The sequence below is a fragment of the Nothoprocta perdicaria genome, unplaced genomic scaffold (assembly GCF_003342845.1).
Source record: "Nothoprocta perdicaria isolate Ctin4 unplaced genomic scaffold, notPer1 scaffold_103, whole genome shotgun sequence".
NCBI lineage: Eukaryota > Metazoa > Chordata > Aves > Tinamiformes > Tinamidae > Nothoprocta > Nothoprocta perdicaria.
In genome coordinates, this window is record NW_020454128.1 from 2,609,462 (window position 1) to 2,626,766 (window position 17,305).

A 17,305-nucleotide genomic window follows, 5' to 3' on the forward strand; every position below is an offset into this window, starting at 1 on the left:
ATAAACACACGCAGGCCTTTTGGTAACAACTAACTGCAAAATCCCACCCTTTGCAAGTGCTGAGTCCTGGAAAAAAATGTGCCCCCRTGCATTTGTTCTTACATTACTCATACTTTTATAGTACACTTTTCTATATACTGGTAATTTTTTGTAGTAACAATGACTTATGTAAGTGTAAATTCTACAGTCACCCCTAAGCCTGAAGAAATTTGTAATATTTACCTCCTCCTCAAACCTCTGACTCCCCCAAACTATGCAAAACTTATGCCTCTAACAAGGAGTATTTGGCAATTGTCTCATAATTTTTTAAGACAATGGCCAAAAGAAAAAATACAATTGTCTTTTAAAAAAACCTTCTAACAAAGCTCGGAGTGATTTCTGTCTTTCACAAGGCTGCATTTCCCCAGAAGCTCAAGCCTACCTCAATAACAGGTCAACAGTAGCCCCCATGTTTGCATACATTATCCTCTCTTACTGATCCGTTTCTTCCCACTGGCAATGGAGAAGGAAGCGGGATTCACGGTGAACGTAATTTTGTGTGACTGACTTCGCATGTATGAACAGAAGTGACAAGTGCCCTGGTTTTAACTTCAATGAACAATCCAAGAGCATCTCAGCAGTGTCGTACGTACACGAGCAGGTGGGCCCGCGTGTCAGGCACCAGGGCATGGTTAGAGATGGAGAAGCCARTGGGTACCAAGTAACCTTCGGCTTGTGCCAAATGTCTGCCAGAGGGTGCTGAGCTTTGAATCAACTGTACTTAGGAAAGATGTTCACTTGCTTATTGTTTTTTTTTCTTTTATAACTGAGAAACAGTAGATGAATAATCTTCTAGCAGAAAGAAAGAACCATTTCTGCAGCAAAGTTCCTTCTCCCCACATAACTTCATGGTGCGTTATGCAAATATTTTGCATGACATATATGGAATACATAATGTTCCAGCTTGGTTTGTGTGCTTGCTTTTTATAGGTCCCACGTTTTCAGCGAGCGTGCAAGTAAATACGCACGAGAGGAAGCACGACACACGTGCACAAAGCAAAGGTCAACATGAGACGGCCRCAGTCTGCTAAGGGGATGGTGACAGCCAAAATCCTGAGCATCCAGTTATCCTAGAAAGCATTGCCAATGGGCTAAACAGAATGCCACGGGCCAGGTGTCTCGACTGCAATCCCACAGATGGCAAGAGAATTACTCTCAATTGCAGTAAGGCCGACTCTGGCTTTCCTGAGTACAAGAAATCATTCAAAAGCATGAACTAGAAAAAGCAGCAATGCAGACTGAACCTGCCACTCACTCACCTGCAGTACAAGACCAAGCAGCACAGCTCTTAAACACCTGCATAGCTTTATTATGTGCTAGAAATCCYGCTGAAGTTAAAAATAATAGTCCTGCTCATACTTTGCTGCTGTGAAAAACAAACCCGAATAAACACCTAAGCTTGCTGTTTCAAAGCAAGAACTACCAGGGAAGAGAAAAAAAAAAGTGGTTTATGTGTGAGTTGAGCTGGACACTTCTAAAAATAAGATCAGTACTGTGAAAGTGATAGGTATGTCCACACCACCCCCTGGACTCACTCATAAACTATTCATTATCACCAGATTCTACCGAGAAAAGATTTTCAGGCATTTTCCCATGTCAAAATGGAATTAAGCCATAATTTCTTTTCAGCGAGAGAGACGAGTTTTTGCCCCTGAGATGCTTACAGGGAAGAACAGGACTGTGGAGGCAGGGAGAAAACAACTGAAGGCACACAATGACTTGAGAAATATTACTAAAAAGTAAAAGCAGCAAGAAGTTAAGCAAATAATTCTGAAAAAATTCTCTGCCATCATACTGATAACCAAACATTCTTCCCTCTAAATAGTCTTTTTTTTTAAAAAGAAAGCTCAGTCTGAGCACAGTCAACAAGCCAGACGGACCTATAGGAGGATGGCCTAGAGCTATGCCTCAATCATGCAAAATAGTAATTTTTCAAGAGATATGTCTGGATAAAATCATTATTAATAATGAATTTCCATTTTATTTTTTCCCCTGTCCTTAAACCTTTTCACTGCTGAAGATGCTTCAAAGATTTTTTTCGTGAAATTTGTTAGCACCGTACAGTGCTTATCTTTCCTTTCACAAGTGCAACCTCGTAGCTATGGAGACGAAGAATGTTAAATCCAAGCAGACGATGGCRTTTCAGTGGGGCTGATGGCTGCTACACGTGTCTTCAAGTATCAGCTGTTTATGTCTCCTGATGTCCCCTGTGCTAATAGCGAAGGGATAATGAACCCCCTTGCAAACACAGAGCCTACTTCCTAGCAGTCAGTCTGGACAGCACCATTACATTTAAGGCAGTTTTACTGTGATTTACACCACATCCAACAATCCCACAGCTTGAGTTCAACAAACTTAAGCATTATCTTAAGTTGACCTCCCTGAACAGAGTAAATGAATAAAATTGATGCTGTGCAGCAAGAGTACCTGAGAGCCTCAGGTGAACTGGGGTTTCCTTGTGTTTAATGCTGACATTACCATGAAGAAATTATGCCATGTTGCCCACCTGTTGCTGGACCCAAAGGGACTCTTCAGCTTCTTATTTACCTGCCATAATCCAAATTACCTGTACTGAAGTCTTCTAGACTGCAGGCATACTGCATCTTTTGTGCACTTGGATTGTGACCAAATTCCAGTGCAGATTATGGTTACATTTGATGGCCTTTCAATCACAGCAGAGGGATTCAGCTGTCCTCCAAATCATATCATTGTAAATTAAACAGCATTTTATTGAAGCTAATGAAACTTCAGTGGTATTAAACATGACCAACAGTAGAAGGAAGTCATTAAGGTCAAGTCCCTATGACATCCAGTGAAAAGGTGAGTAACTTTGYTAGTGTCAGATCTTGTCCACTCGTATTGCTCTTAAAACAAAACAAAACCTTCACAAACATGATATTAATAAAAATGACAAGGGTCTTTGTTTTTGAAGACTCCAGAGAAAATAACCCTTTTGCTTTTACTTTGTTCTTTCCCCAGCTCTTTGGTGATCCAAAATTTAGGTGCCAAGTTGAAGACATCTTAAAGACCTCCTATTTTCAGAATATCCACCTGTCAGATATCATACTCATCGAACTGCGAGCCATTAGCCACTACTCAATTTTAGCACATCTTTCCTACTGCCTGTCAAATCTATTCTAATCAAACCCAACCTGAAGAACAGATACGAATACATTTCAACAGACCTATAGGCAGGCTGGATGACCACAACCAAGAAGGTAAAATTCCCCACAGTCCCCTAACACACGTAGTCAGAAGTAAAAAGTATCGGAACATCATAACGCAAATGCTCCTTAAAATACATTTAAAAAACCCCCAATACTCAACATTTCTTACACATACATTAATAGAGAGAAAATCAACTCAATACTTCAACACAGCAGGGACAAAGTATGGTATTTTCTTGGCAAAGTTGAACAATAGACTAAAGAAATTGAAGGCTTTCCTATTTATATTTCAAGTACTTACGGAATGAAAACCTGGTCTACATGTGTGAAACTTAGCTCCCTGTTAACACCATTAACCAAGGGAGTTGTCTCACAAGTTAAGCTGGCATTAGTATCTGAAAGTTTACACAAAACAAAAACAAACAAAATATAATGCTTCCTTCTCAACCCAGATATCTGCAAATGGACTGTTCTAGTCCTCTGTAAGGACCAAATCATCTTGTGCATTGTCATTAARTAGATCAGGGAAGTCTCAAGATTTGACATGTCATCTAAAGAGGTTTCCATATTTATTTTTGAAACACAAAAGATTCTCAGACTCCTCTCTTTCTACCAATACTTAAAGGATGAGACTCTTCTGACAATCCAAGGGATATGAGTGAGAGAAGAGTAACACTCCAGCTGACTTTTCACTGTTGTTTACTTCAACTAAACCTTAGTCTTGGATAAATATGAACTGTTTGAGATAATCACTGCCACTTCCCTGACCATTATTCATTTAATGGTCACATTTCACACAGAACAAACCCCAACTCAAAAATGCTTATTAATCTTTTTAGTGCTTAGAGACACCTCAATATCTTCAAACATTTACCTCTCCTTCTCAGCAGCTGAAATGGTTTTAGGAGGATCATGGTTCATACCTCACATTCCCTGGAGCCGGAGATGGTATATGTGCAGGGCCCGGATCCATTAACTGATACACCCATGGTCTCAGAATTCGTTGGCTTGTAGTCCACATAATATTCCTGTAAAGGGGAGTTCATTTGCCTTTCACACTCCCTGGCCTTTTTCCTCCGCCTCTTCATGAGAGTGTGCTGCTGGAGCTGCTTCATGCTGGCTGGATAACGCTTCCACGACACATAGATAACCAAAAGGATCATGGCTACGGAAAGAAAAAGGGCCACGCTCCCAGCAATTATTTTATGAAAGGAAACATGCTCGTACTCTGGTTCCATTCCAGGCGTTGGGAGGTCTGCAAAAGTGGTTACCATCACAGATGTCGGTTGATTGCTTTCCAGTTTGGAAATGGTTGGTTTAGGAATAAAGATAGGTCTTTGGGCAGTTTTAGGTGCCTGATATGATCTCTCGGTAACAACCACCTGGACCTCTGCACAGATATTATATGTTTCCACAGCATCACTCACCTTTTCACCCTGGATATTTTTAGGGCCTGCACATATCATGGTGCTTTCTTTATTTCCCTTGAAATTCTTAAGCCAAGTAAACAGTGGGCAAATGCTTCGAGAACATTCCCACATATTTCCAGACAGAGTGATGGAGATGAGCGAGATCCACGTGTTGATGGTATCCTGAGAGATGTTGGTAAGTTTGTTGGAATCCAGGTTTAGCTTTTGCAGGTTGGGCAAGCCCTGGAACATCCCAGGTTCTACCCCTGTTATGTCATTTCCTGATAAATCCAAGTTGTGCAAGGAACTCCAAGTCCATGTTAACCCTTGACTAATAGACCGGATCCTATTCCACTGCAAATAAATGGAGCGAAGGTTGAAGAGGCGTGGAAAATGGGCAAAATTGATCTTAGAAAACTGATTGTGCTCCAAGTGGAGCTCTGTCAACTTCAAAAGGCCAGCAAAAGCATTACGAGATAAGCTCCGCAGACGGTTGTAGCCCAAATCCAGAAAATCAAGGTTTCGACAGTCTTGGAAAACTCGAATTGGCACCGTTTTCAGTGAGTTGGATCGCAAATGCAAGATCAAGAGYTTACGAAGGCCCTTGAACTGTTCAGACTGCAGCACCTGCAGCTTGTTGTAAGAGAGGTCCAGATTACGGAGGTTCGGGACAGGGTGAAAGGTTTTGTTGTGCAGATGGGTAATTTTGTTGGAGCTTAGAATTAATTCCTTCAGCCTGCGGATCCCCTGAAATGCATCCTCATCCACGGAGCTGATGTAATTATGGTCAAGATAAAGCCATATGAGCTGATTGAGGCCCGCAAACTGATTTGATTTAAGCTTCTGAATGCTGTTGTACCGTAACGATAAGCCTTGGGACCCTCCAGAAATATTCTGAGGGATGTCTCTGAATGCATGAGATTCACAGTACACAATCTTGCCATCGCATCTGCAGTTCTTGGGGCAAGCACGCTGAGCCCCTGTGAGCATAACAAACAGCACCATAGGAAGTAGCACTAACACCGCACTCATGCCTCTCAGCTGCTTAATTAAATGGAAACCTACAATATTAAAAAGACAAATGTGCATTGTACAGCTATTAAAATAAGTCACCAACAGATTACCACCGTCAACAGGCTTTCAAATATAATCTTAATGAAACAATGAGTTTTAAAGACAACCTGCGTTTCAGTCTTTCTTGCACTCTTTTTTTTGCCTAAAAGCCCGTATTTGAAGTTTCTGGCTTGCCATCTCTGATACCACATCATCAGCAGTACCACTTCTGTTACTCAATTACTCTTGTTGTGATTTATGGTCTCTTAGCAGGATCAGAAGCGTGGTCTCTATTGTCTTGTTCTCCTGCACATCATCTCAGTGTAGCTGCTCTACCCTTAGTGCTACATGCTGAGGTTTTAACAATAAACATATCTGTCAAGTCACTGTGCTCAATGCTCCRTAGTATCGGAAAGGAAACGAGCCAAAGCCTTTACATGTTGTTAAATGTTTCCTTAATAAAAGCAACTACAAGTTCAATTCCATTTAAAATTACTACAAGGAATACAGTGCAGAATCATTTCATGATAAAGTTTGACCATTAATATGTGTGTTTACTGTAAGAAATGAAGCAATAAGGAAAGGCTTTACTTTTTGCATGGGGTGATTCTATTTTCAGATGAGGTGCAAATTACTTATTATTTTCATGTATGTAAAACACATGAAAGACATATACAGAAAGTACATTCAAACACTAGGGAAGCACATCATTTAATACTAGCATGGGATTTCAATGGCTAGATATTGGTAATAGACATATTACTTTAAAAGGGGTCATAGTCTTATCACATGCATACAGCTGTCAAATTCTAAGCATTTATTATCTTGTATATACATTTATTTCATACACTTTATGCAAATACACATATTAACACTGCCTAAAGAGCAGCAATATGTAGAAAGGGGGGTATATTTGTATTTCAGTTCCCCTCTCTCTTCTACAGCTCTACTAATTTTGAGATTTTGCATTTCAGATGCCAAATTTATAATAYGGGACCAATGCTGTTATGTGAGTTCACCCACATTTTCCACATTCTTTGAATAATTATGAAAGGGCTGGGGTGGGGTGGGGGGATCCAACACACAATTCTAGCTCTCATGTCTCTGTCCAGAATTGTAATCTTGTTAATAATTAAGGTGCCTGCTCCCAAGAAAAAATCTTTTAAGGGTCAGTGTCTCCAGTACAAATACTTATTTTCTTATATCCATGCACTCTCACTCAAAACCAGCCTTGTGCTGCAGTTACTGTTTTCATTATTAAACTAAGAGGCAATCAGTGAAATCATTTCTTATCTACAATTTGCCTGACTATATGTCTCTGCACTTCACTTTAATGCCTAGSTTTTTAATTCAAATCCTCACCTTTTGCTCCAGCCTATGTGCTAGCAGCAGCCAGCTAGAAATATGCTCTGGCTATTATAGACTTTGGGGTGGGGGAAAGAAGGGAGGCAAATAAACCTGTCACACTTGAGAATGTAAGATGGGCAAAATGACTGCTGGAAATCTAGCAGCTATATTGGGGGTGTCTTTTCAAAGACCAAGTGAATCTTTTCAAAACTACCTATACAATAAAGCCCATCCCCTCCTGCTCTGCTTCCCACTTGCTGCAAAGTGTCAGCAGTCCTTTCTGACAGCCTCAATAACAGCCCTGCAGGCTGATCTAATATGAATATAAACTCAGAAGAGATTTTGTGTAAGCATGCCTCATGCATATATGTACCTACCTACATATGTGCAGGTGGGTGGGTGGGCTGCACAGGCAGCTCAATGCACCCCTTACATTCCTTAACTTGCTGCATGAATTTAGAAAATTAATCGCATATTTAAAACCACTGCAGGAGGAAAGGTGTGTGTCTAGGGGGAGGGGGAATATATGGTCTAAAAATACAATAGCAAATACAGTGAGTCACCTGGCAAAGGAATGCGTGCCCCTGCTGCGACCGTCTCCCCCTCCTGAACAGCTAATAATCCACCTGAAAATCCCAACACACCGCTGCAGCTATGCTGACAAACAAGCAGGAAAAGTTCACTTACCCATCCTTTTGTCATCAAAAAACATCCTCCTTTTTCCTCTCTCCAGCTGTTGTCCTCCCTCTCTTCCCTTTCGGCTCTCAGCCTCTCTTGCTTTTCCAAACTGCTCTCTTGCCTTCAAACCATCACAATCTTCGTGTCACAGCAGCCGGGTCCCACTTGCATCGCCGCCATCCAACGTGCACGCCCGTAACCCCCACCGAGATCCCTGGAGAGGACAAGCAAGAATTTGGGGGATGAGGAAAGGGAAAGGACAGGGAAGGGGTTGGGGGTGGGGAAGACAGGACTAAGGATGGAAGCGGGGGGGTAGGGAGGGACTCCGCGCTCTGAGAGCCATTGTGTAAGTCACCAGAGAGACACCAGCAATGTGCAAGTCAGGGCTTCTGGCTCAGCGGGAAGGCAGCCCAACTTCTGCGGGAGAAACCAAAGGGCCTCTCCTGGTACCTGGCATTTCTCAGCCGTCTGCCTTGTGCCATCCCCAGCCACAGCAATCCATCCGCCGGCTCTCCCGTGCTGGAAGCAAGCAGGTTCTCGATGCTGTGCAAGGCTCGGCTTAAAAGCTATGCCGGCCAGGTTGATCCATCCGGCTTGGCAGGTTTGAAGGGGTTTGGGGCTGTGCTGAGAGGCAGCTCCTGTCTAATTCGGAAGGCTTGCCAGAGAGGGATGCTGCTTTGGAGCTTGTTGGTGCTAATGTTCTAGTTGGTGATGCGCTGAGTGCCCTCCACTGGAGAAAACAGATCGCACATTAAAGGCACAAACAAGTGATCCTGTCATTGCTATGCAGACTTTCCTCTTTCAGAAAAGAAAATTAAAGAYACAGCATTGCTTTGCCCCCCAGCACGCCCGCCCGGACCCCTCCGCCTTCCCCRGCACGCTAAATGTTTATGGTGTGGATTTTCTTGCAGTGAGTGTAAAACGCCGAATAAAGCCCTGCTTTTCAGCGTATTTAGCAACTTGATCTTTTTCAAATCAACCTGACCTGAATATTGGTTGTATTTCCCCTTCTTCACTGGATAAGAACAGGAAAAGAAATACTAGCATATTAAAAATAAAAGTCATATTAAAGGGTTGGGGGAAATGCAATATATAAATGTGTATCATCCCCATTAGAAGGAATGCAGTTAAATGAACCAAATCAAAATATAAATACTGAAAACTGTGATTTGGGGGTTGTTTGTTGTGTTTTTTGGTAATTTGGTTAAGTGCTTTCTGTCAGAAACAGATTAAGTTCAGTATATAACGCAGAGTTGGCAATGCATAATCACCGACTTTTTGTCTTCTTGTTCTTCTAATTCCCTCCCAACCCTCCCCAAACACAAGCTGCAATTTCCAACAGTCCCGAGTGCTGCTCTGATTTCAGCAGTCTTCAGCCACACGCTCTGCCTCGTGGCTTTCCCATTTCCTTTGGGATCCGGGCGACTACCTTCGCACAATGCGTCACCTCCTGCAATTTGTCTAGCCCGCTTGCTAGGGGCCGAAATTCTCCCTCAGCTCAATGGAAAGATGTCAGTGGGATCTGGAGCAAGTGCAGGACCACACAGAGTTCCTTGGACTTGGCTGTGGCCAGCCAGAAGCAGCGGGGATCACGTCCTGCTGCTCAGCATCAAACCCAGGCACCTCCCTGGGCCGCACCAGGCTCTACCACACCGTCTGGAATCCCCTTTACAAGAGCCTATTTATTTGTGCTGTCTTGTCCAACTGCTCCCTCCTCTGACAGGCCTGCACTGACATCAGGCATTTTAAAAACAATTCCTCACCCAAATCTGAACTTCCAAAGTGGTGGAAGGGCTTTTTATAAGGTCTGCCATCAATTAACCAYTATAGTCTGCCTTTTTTAAAACAATGCCCCATATGACCAAAGAGCATCCTACTCGCTGCTCTTCAGCTCAGCACACTTGTGATCTCTGTGGACCACTTCTAATATTAAAACAGAAGGGAAAATTGCATAAAATTTCATGGCCAGATGCTGAGCTTACTTACTTGCTTCTTACTCCTTGCTCAGACAGATAATTTGTTTGTCCCTGCGGTGTGTCCCAAGCAATGGCATTCCTGTCCAGGTCCATCACCCACTCCACAGCCAGATTTCCGTCCAAAACGGAACATGCAGAATGGGCAACACCACCACCCATCCCAAAACCAGTGCATACAAGAAAACTACCTATTTTCCTCTATCTGCATCCAGACTACAACATCTCGAAGTTTCTGAACAAAAAATATTCTGGTTTTTGTTTGTCTCATTGGTGCTATTATCACAAAAAAAAAAAAAATATCATAATTAGATATAATTTTTAATCTCAGTTGTCTAGAAATATACCTCTTCCCCAGACAAGATTCTGAACTTAATTACCGTAAATGCTGCAAATACTGTTTTCCCTATCTATATTAACTACATCTGCATAACAGTCAGTATCGTTTTAGCTAACATTCCTATTCATTCATGATCCTATTTCCTAATAAAGGTAAAAGCTAAATTGTGCAGTCATAATACCTTGTATTGACAATTCTCCAGAAGAGTCCATTTGAAACTCTGCCAGATCTCGGAGGCAAAGTGGAGTCTAAAGAAATCACACTCATTTCCATGGCTTTTCTTTTCCTGCATTCCTATATCCTTCAATTATATGAGAACCAAAGTACCATTGTCATTAACTCTCCTATTGCTATACTTCTACTGACATTCAAAAAAACTTGCATTTCTACAGGAAGATTTAAATAATTTTCTTTTCATAAAAGTCTTGTGATACCATAACSAAAATTACCATAAATTCTAAAAATTATTTTTGGTAAATTAGCTAGCAACCAAACAGGCTTCACTCAACACCAAAAAGTATTTTCTACTTTTTTTTTTTTTTAATTTTCTTTTCAAAAAGCAAAAATGCCAATGGAAATGAGAAAATGGGAATTTTTCATCTAGTTTGGATATGTGGCCATAAAACACACAGATCATCTTCCTTTCCTCCTTTCCTATTCCAACACAGCAGCAAAAGTACTTTCAGTTGAAAAGAAAGTTGCAGGAATTATAGCTGACTCCCATTCTTTAGCTAGGAAAGACAGCTAAAGCATTTCTAAAGGAAACACAGAATAAAAATAAAAATCACCAATAAAAATCYTGGTTTGACAAAATAATTCCAATGCTGGTTTAAAAAAAACACCAATCTACAAATAAAATTTTTCATACGCTAAGACATTTTCTTTCACTTCGGCACTTCTTTGCTGAAATACCATTATGTTTTTAAGTTAACCAGGCTTTGATTTTCCATCAATAGCTTGTTTTTTGATAGAAAGCAATAGAAAGTAATTGTCCTTTCAACTTAGAAAGATACTGAGAGTAATGCACCAATATTGCTGTTGCTGTATCACTTTTACATTTGCGTTTAGAAGCCAGAAACGATCCTGCTTGTGAAAAATCAACCATCTTTCTCTATTTCTTCTTCATGTTTTACAGCACACTGATAAGCATACATAAGATTCTTTCAAGTGTTTCCCTCATAACTGCAGCCAACTGAGTGAAATTGAACTGTTTTTAGGATTAGCCACTTAAAATATTCAGTGGTTAGGGAAAACAGAGTAGTGCTGGCACCACAGGGAAGCCGGATTTGCTAAGCTCTTTTCCTCTAAGACCATGTCAAATCATTGACCAACTACTGGGTGATATTTGGAAGCACCATTGCCAGACCACCCTCGTTAAGTAGATGGGTTTTGGTAACCATTTGAGTGGACATTTAAGGCAGGCTTCATTCCAGTTTTTAAAAAGTGCTTCATTGAAACAGATAGGAATTAAATAACTTAATTCATCCTCAAGGACATCTGGACATCTGTTAACCCCCAAAGYAAATTTCTGTTTAGCTAAATCCTGAGGCTTTAACTATCAGATGGATAATCTTAGTGTTTGTTGTTCCTTACCATTTCCCCCACCATCATGCAGCACCTGCCAGTCTTGAATGCACGTTCCCAAAACACTCCTGCATATCTACAGAGAAGAGGTTGGAATAGAAAGAGACCAATGGCCATTTACAAGGTATTTAACCTTCTACCTCCTCTAAAAATCTGTACTCTTATAATACCCATAGACTCCTAAAAACCTGACTTATACATAGGCGTACTGTTTGACGAGGGGTTGAAGGCTGCTTTCCTAAGATACCAGACCATATTGTGGCTTCTACTCACACTACTACTACATATTGTGTAGTAGTATGAGTATTCTCTACTCATACTACACATTCTTGTGTAGTAGATATTGTGTAGTAGTATTCTACTCATACTACTACTCATACTACTACTACTACATATTGCGTAGTAGCATTCTACTTGTGTAGTAGATTCTTGTGTAGTATTCTACTTGTGTAGTATTGTGTAGCAGTATTCTACTCATACTACTACTACTATTACTACATATTGTGGCTTCTACTCCAACTACTACCATACTACTCAGCTCATACTACCTAGTCCAAAACCACAGACCAACATGGGGTTCGTGCTACCTATGACAGCAGCTAGGATGCCATTCCTACCATCCATCCGGGTTAGCCAACAAATACACCAATACCGGTGCTGCATGATACGGAAACTAGATGTCTGAGCATCTCCTCAAATCCAGAAGCATCCAGGCCAAAGCAGCTGGATAGCAGGTAACCACTACAAGCAGTTGTGCAGAACTCTGAGCAGTAGCAGTCTGTATTTTATGCTCACTTTGTAGATATCTGGATTAACAGTGATTAAGAGCTCTTGATTAACAGTGCTCTTATGCCTTGACTGCCCACTTAACAGCTGTTGCTTTGCAAACTTCCTTTGCTTTTCCTGGTTTCCGAGTGTCAGGTTTTTAAAAGACTCCCTAAAAGCAATACAGCTTCGCAGTTCAAYGACTGGCAGAGATTAAAGTACGCAATAAAATGCATTCAGGGATTTAGATTTACACAGATGTGCTGCTGAACTCGAGTCCTACTTGAATTGCCTGGACTAATCTTATTTATTTATTTATTAAACAAAGAAACTTTGGCTTGTTAAATGAAAAAGACCTGCCTGTATGGAAACAATTGATCTCAACCYCCAAAATCAAGCTTATTTATGGTATCCTCAGTTTTTTAAATGCACAAGAATATGAGGAAGGAAAAAAACTCTTAAAGGACAAGAGAGTGAGTTCTTTATCTTCAATTAGCCAAATAACCATAACACTAATGAAAAAAATCACATATTAATTTTTTTTTGACTGAAGCACAAAGTAAAATGAGTTCCTTTGCTAAGCAGCAACACAGAGCATTTGAACCCCACTTTGGGGATTTGTGTCATCAGGAAGCSTAAGTTTCATTTCTGACAGTCTTCTAAGACACTGAAATTAAAACTTTAATAACAGTATAATTTATGACAATTATTTGTATTATGAAGTTTGGAGGCATCCTCCCTAAGAGGTATATTAGCATAGCTAATGTGTTGAAAAGTCACATCCTTCAACCATATTCTTTAGCGAGAAATACTCTATAAAATACAGCAGGTAATAAAGGCACAAAAGAAAACAGTTGGCCTTTYTACACTATTTGTTTAGCAACTATCTTAATTTTTGGTACATCCTAAATTCATTACCAGATTTTAACTCATGATAGGTACTTCTGCAGGGACAAGGGTCTTCAGTACAGAGAAGCACCAACCAGCCAACAATAACAATTCTAGTCCCAACATTAAACACTATGAATTTAGGGCGAGGTTTTAGGRAAATGAGAGTACCTTTAACAGTATCATCTTAAACACGACCGACTGACTTTTGTCAAGATCCTGCTCCAGTGCAATGATTTGATAATAAGGCTTACTTCAAGGCCATTTATCCGGGCTATACTCACTAGCCTCCTCTTAATCTGATTTCATTAACCAAGGCTGAAATATAGACTTGATTTAGAAATCAAATGCTGCAAATAAAGCCGGTAGACATCTTCATTTCAAGGGCTACTGAACTCAGACCTTGGGTTTTCCTTTTTTTCCCCAYATACGCACTGCTAGTAAGCTATGAATAAATTAGCAATTGGAGTGTAATGGCTGGAGCAACTTCATTAATATATTGTCATCCTATGCAGACGTGCAACTGCTGACCTTGAAGCTCTAGTGCCCTGGGAACTGCTGATGGCAATGTATACCTTCAAGTTCTCATCCTCAACATGACATACTAGCCACTGCTTTCCCAACGCATAATGATGCAATAAAGTGAGAAGAAAGGAGAGCAAGCTATTTTCATTATGAATAATTCTGAAGAAACAGAAAAGTGTTGAAGAAACCCTAGAAAAGAGTCTAATCTAGAGTAATACCTTGAAATTAATAGCACCTAATGCAATTTATTACGAGATCTGTTAAAGTACCCAGTCTATGCCACAGTAATTTTAATTAAAATATGGAACAGAAGTGAAATCATTTATCCAAATCTCCTTTAAGAGTATTGGTTTTGCATAAAATAGGGYCCAGCATTAAAACATCCATTTCCATACATGCATCTGCAGCATGGTTATTACAAATTCCAAGACTTAAAAATTCAAGATACTACTTAGAAAAGGACTTAGTGGTTGTTACTGTTTAATGAGTCTTCAAGATTCAGTTAAGTCAGCTTTTTCAAACTTTTCTCCCACAAATACATAGAAAAAAAAAATCACTATCTTCAGGGGAGGTGAAAAGGTTTTAATATAGATCAAGTAGTCTAGGAGTTTGAACATTAGTAAAATTACTATTGTGACACTTTTACTGTGAGTAATATCAGTAGTCAATTCCCAAAGGAGAGGGATGGGGAGATCTCAATTGCCTGAAAGGCAGGAGGGGACATAAGCAGGCAAAATACACACATCCACCCTGCTGTCTAGTCCGGAGTGAAGTTCTACCCCAAGGGAAAGGCTGCCCTGATTTGCTCCAGACTTCAGTTAGGGCAAGATTTTACTCAAAACATTTCATGAAGACAGAGACATGGTATGCATGTCCATCCTGCATACCACTAGGATGGACAGGTTCCTAGACCCAGGCTGGTTTCTCCCATTTCATKTTTAACTTATCTTTCTCATTTGACTTCATCAAACTGCTCTTTAGAGCTGAGGAAAGTTTCACAAGGCAGRGCGAGCCTGAAAGCAACAGAGTAATGATTAGGCAAAATCAGGATTTAGCCTAGGACTCAGCATGATTCACTCTCTCTGAGTCAGGGAAGTATAAATCACTTTGTCCTACACAAAATACTTCAGATAGCAGCACTTTATCTTCCCTCCAGATCGTTTCAGCTTGCAGATGAAGTAAGGACAGTTTAAGTTACACTGGTAGAGGAAACCCTGCCAACGTGCAGGTGACAAAGGTGACAAAACCACCTCTCCCGCAATGCTGCCATCACCTCTTTTGTGGACTTTCTCTCAAATATTTCTCTCAACTTTCTCTCTAGCAAGGCACTCTGTGAGTACCATTTCTCTGTGAACTAACATGAAACCTTGTGTATTGGAAAAAAACATGGATTCAAAGCGCAAGCTAGGCAACATAATGCTAAGTAAATTCAAAACAGATGTAGGATGGCATTTTGTGAACTAGCATGTGGCATCCAAAGCATTTTCAGATATACCAGCTCCTCACAGCAAACGCTATGTCTGTATGCTGAGTTTCTGTTAGTCGTAAGCTGATCTAACAAACCCCTTACTATTGCCACTCAGCTGCAAGCAAACTAACTGCTTAGAGTCAGCTCATGTGCTTAACATGACGTCTTGTTTTTTTGCTAAATCTAAGAATATCCCAAGCATCTTGTCAAAAAATTTGCTAACTAAACCAATGAACAGTAGAAATCACAAAATATTTTCCATCTATACAGAAACAGCCCGGAGACTTTGAGCTTATTTTGAATACAAGAATGACAATAGCTATTAAAAGAAATAAACCCTGCAGACTGAAGATAAACTGATTTTGGAAAAAAAAAAGGCTAATGCAAGTATTTATGGATTTGATCAAATGTTACCAAGGACAATGAAAAAAATCCCAACAATGCTCTTTGCCACTGGTTTAGACTACAAGCAAAGATGCACTCTAAAACCYTCAAAATAACTCTGAAGAATTCCCTAAGATTCTTCTTCTGTTGACAATGTCATCCCTACCTCCTATCATAACTTTATTATATACACACACACACACAAATACTCATATTCAATCAGTGCCATTAAATGGGGAAAAAAAAGCAAGTCCCCTAAAGCCCAGGACCTGTCACTAAATACCGGCAGTCACCATCTGTCACAGCAACTCTTTTTGTAATTCCATCTGCTATAAATGCTTCTTTTCCTTCCTTTCCCAGCCCTGTGTGGCCAAGTCAGAGAACCAAGAACTCAAAGGCTGAAAACGAAGGTCAAYGGACTTTGTATTTGCCTTCTTTTAGTATTTTTTTCCATGTGAAAAAGCAAAACTAAATCACACCGAGCCGCAGTTATCTGTAGTAAGGTGGACTAGCCTGTCGGTGTTGCTTCATGGGGCWGGAGTCGTCTGTTGCTTTTTCTCTTGAGAGGCAAAAAATGATGGGGACAGACATCAAGTGAGGGGAGGAAGAACAGCCAGGAAGGACATGAGGGAGAAAAATACATGCTTGTCTGGGCCTGACGTACCAGTGCTGCGAGATGTAGCACCACTGACAAAATACTGCTTTTGTCAACTTGGCTCACATCATCGGAGGAACCGGTGTAGCAATGCCACCAGGAGAAGATCTGTTGGCATATGCTGCAGCTCTGCAGGGAGAATCTGCCCACAGGCTTGTGCAGAGGTGATTATGTAGATGTGCCTTTGCTTTCCTGCAGCTCCTCAATCCACGAGCTCTCATCGTTATCACTCCTCTCTTTCCTGTTACCTCCAAACTCCAACCAGGAACAATAAAACAAGAACTATAATAAATTACAGGAAGTTTAAAGGAAGTTTTTGTTTTAAACCTGATTACTTGCTCCTTATTTTTTAAAAATACAAAASTAGATTTAGCAGCAACGCACAGGCACCATGTAGCAATAAAATAATCTCCTAAATCCCCTGTAATAATTTAGCCTTTGGAGGAGAACCTTGCACAAGAGAAAGGGGGGCTGTGCACGCAGCGAGCATTCTAGCTGCAGGATGGTGGTCAGTGCAGTTAAGGGCTTCCTAAACTTGATTGCTCCATATCCCTCCCTTCTACTTGAGCACAAGACGGGGCCTGGCAGGGAGGAACACCRTGGTGAAATGCTTCTGAAGCAGTGAGCCAGGTGGAACACAAACTTTGGATTTATCCAAGTTGCTTCGTTCAGGTCAGACGCTATGATGTTACAATCCAGTGCTAAATTGGCCTCCTCCGAASCAAACCCCTGGCGATGGCAGAGTGCTGCAACCTCTTCTGAGGGCAGCGAGTGCCACCAAGCACTCCCCGACATTGTCCTCGCTCCGCTGCTTGTCACAGCAGCAAATCCCTGAGGAAGTGTTTGGTTTCTGCATTTTTTTTGGGTTGTTTGTTTGAATATGCCAGCTACAATGTGTTTCAGCAAAGCTGGCTGTAGGAGACGTTGCCTGCACAGGTGAAAGCAATACTAAAAAGCAAAGAAAAACAGGTTACATAAGAGAGGATAATTTCCAATCAAGCTAGCATGGCCTCATTTTAGGCATGTATTT

At 40.8% G+C, this 17,305-nt stretch overlaps 1 protein-coding gene across 2 annotated transcripts in view; it reads right to left on the reverse strand.

The window, feature by feature from the left end:
- The window catches only part of LRRTM4 (leucine rich repeat transmembrane neuronal 4), a 96,106-nt gene extending 88,325 nt beyond the window's left edge, over positions 1-7,781 (reverse strand). Inside the window, exons 1-2 of one of the 2 annotated variants that reach the window (XM_026043675.1) lie at positions 7,703-7,781; positions 4,130-5,676 (exon numbers count right to left, since the gene is read on the reverse strand). In XM_026043675.1, coding sequence (XP_025899460.1) covers positions 4,130-5,676; positions 7,703-7,727 — 1,572 coding nt within the window. In that variant the 5' untranslated portion in view covers positions 7,728-7,781. The remainder of the gene's footprint in view (positions 1-4,129; positions 5,677-7,702) is intronic. The other variant, XM_026043669.1, reaches the window with a different exon arrangement.
- Positions 7,782-17,305: the final 9,524 nt, after the last annotated feature.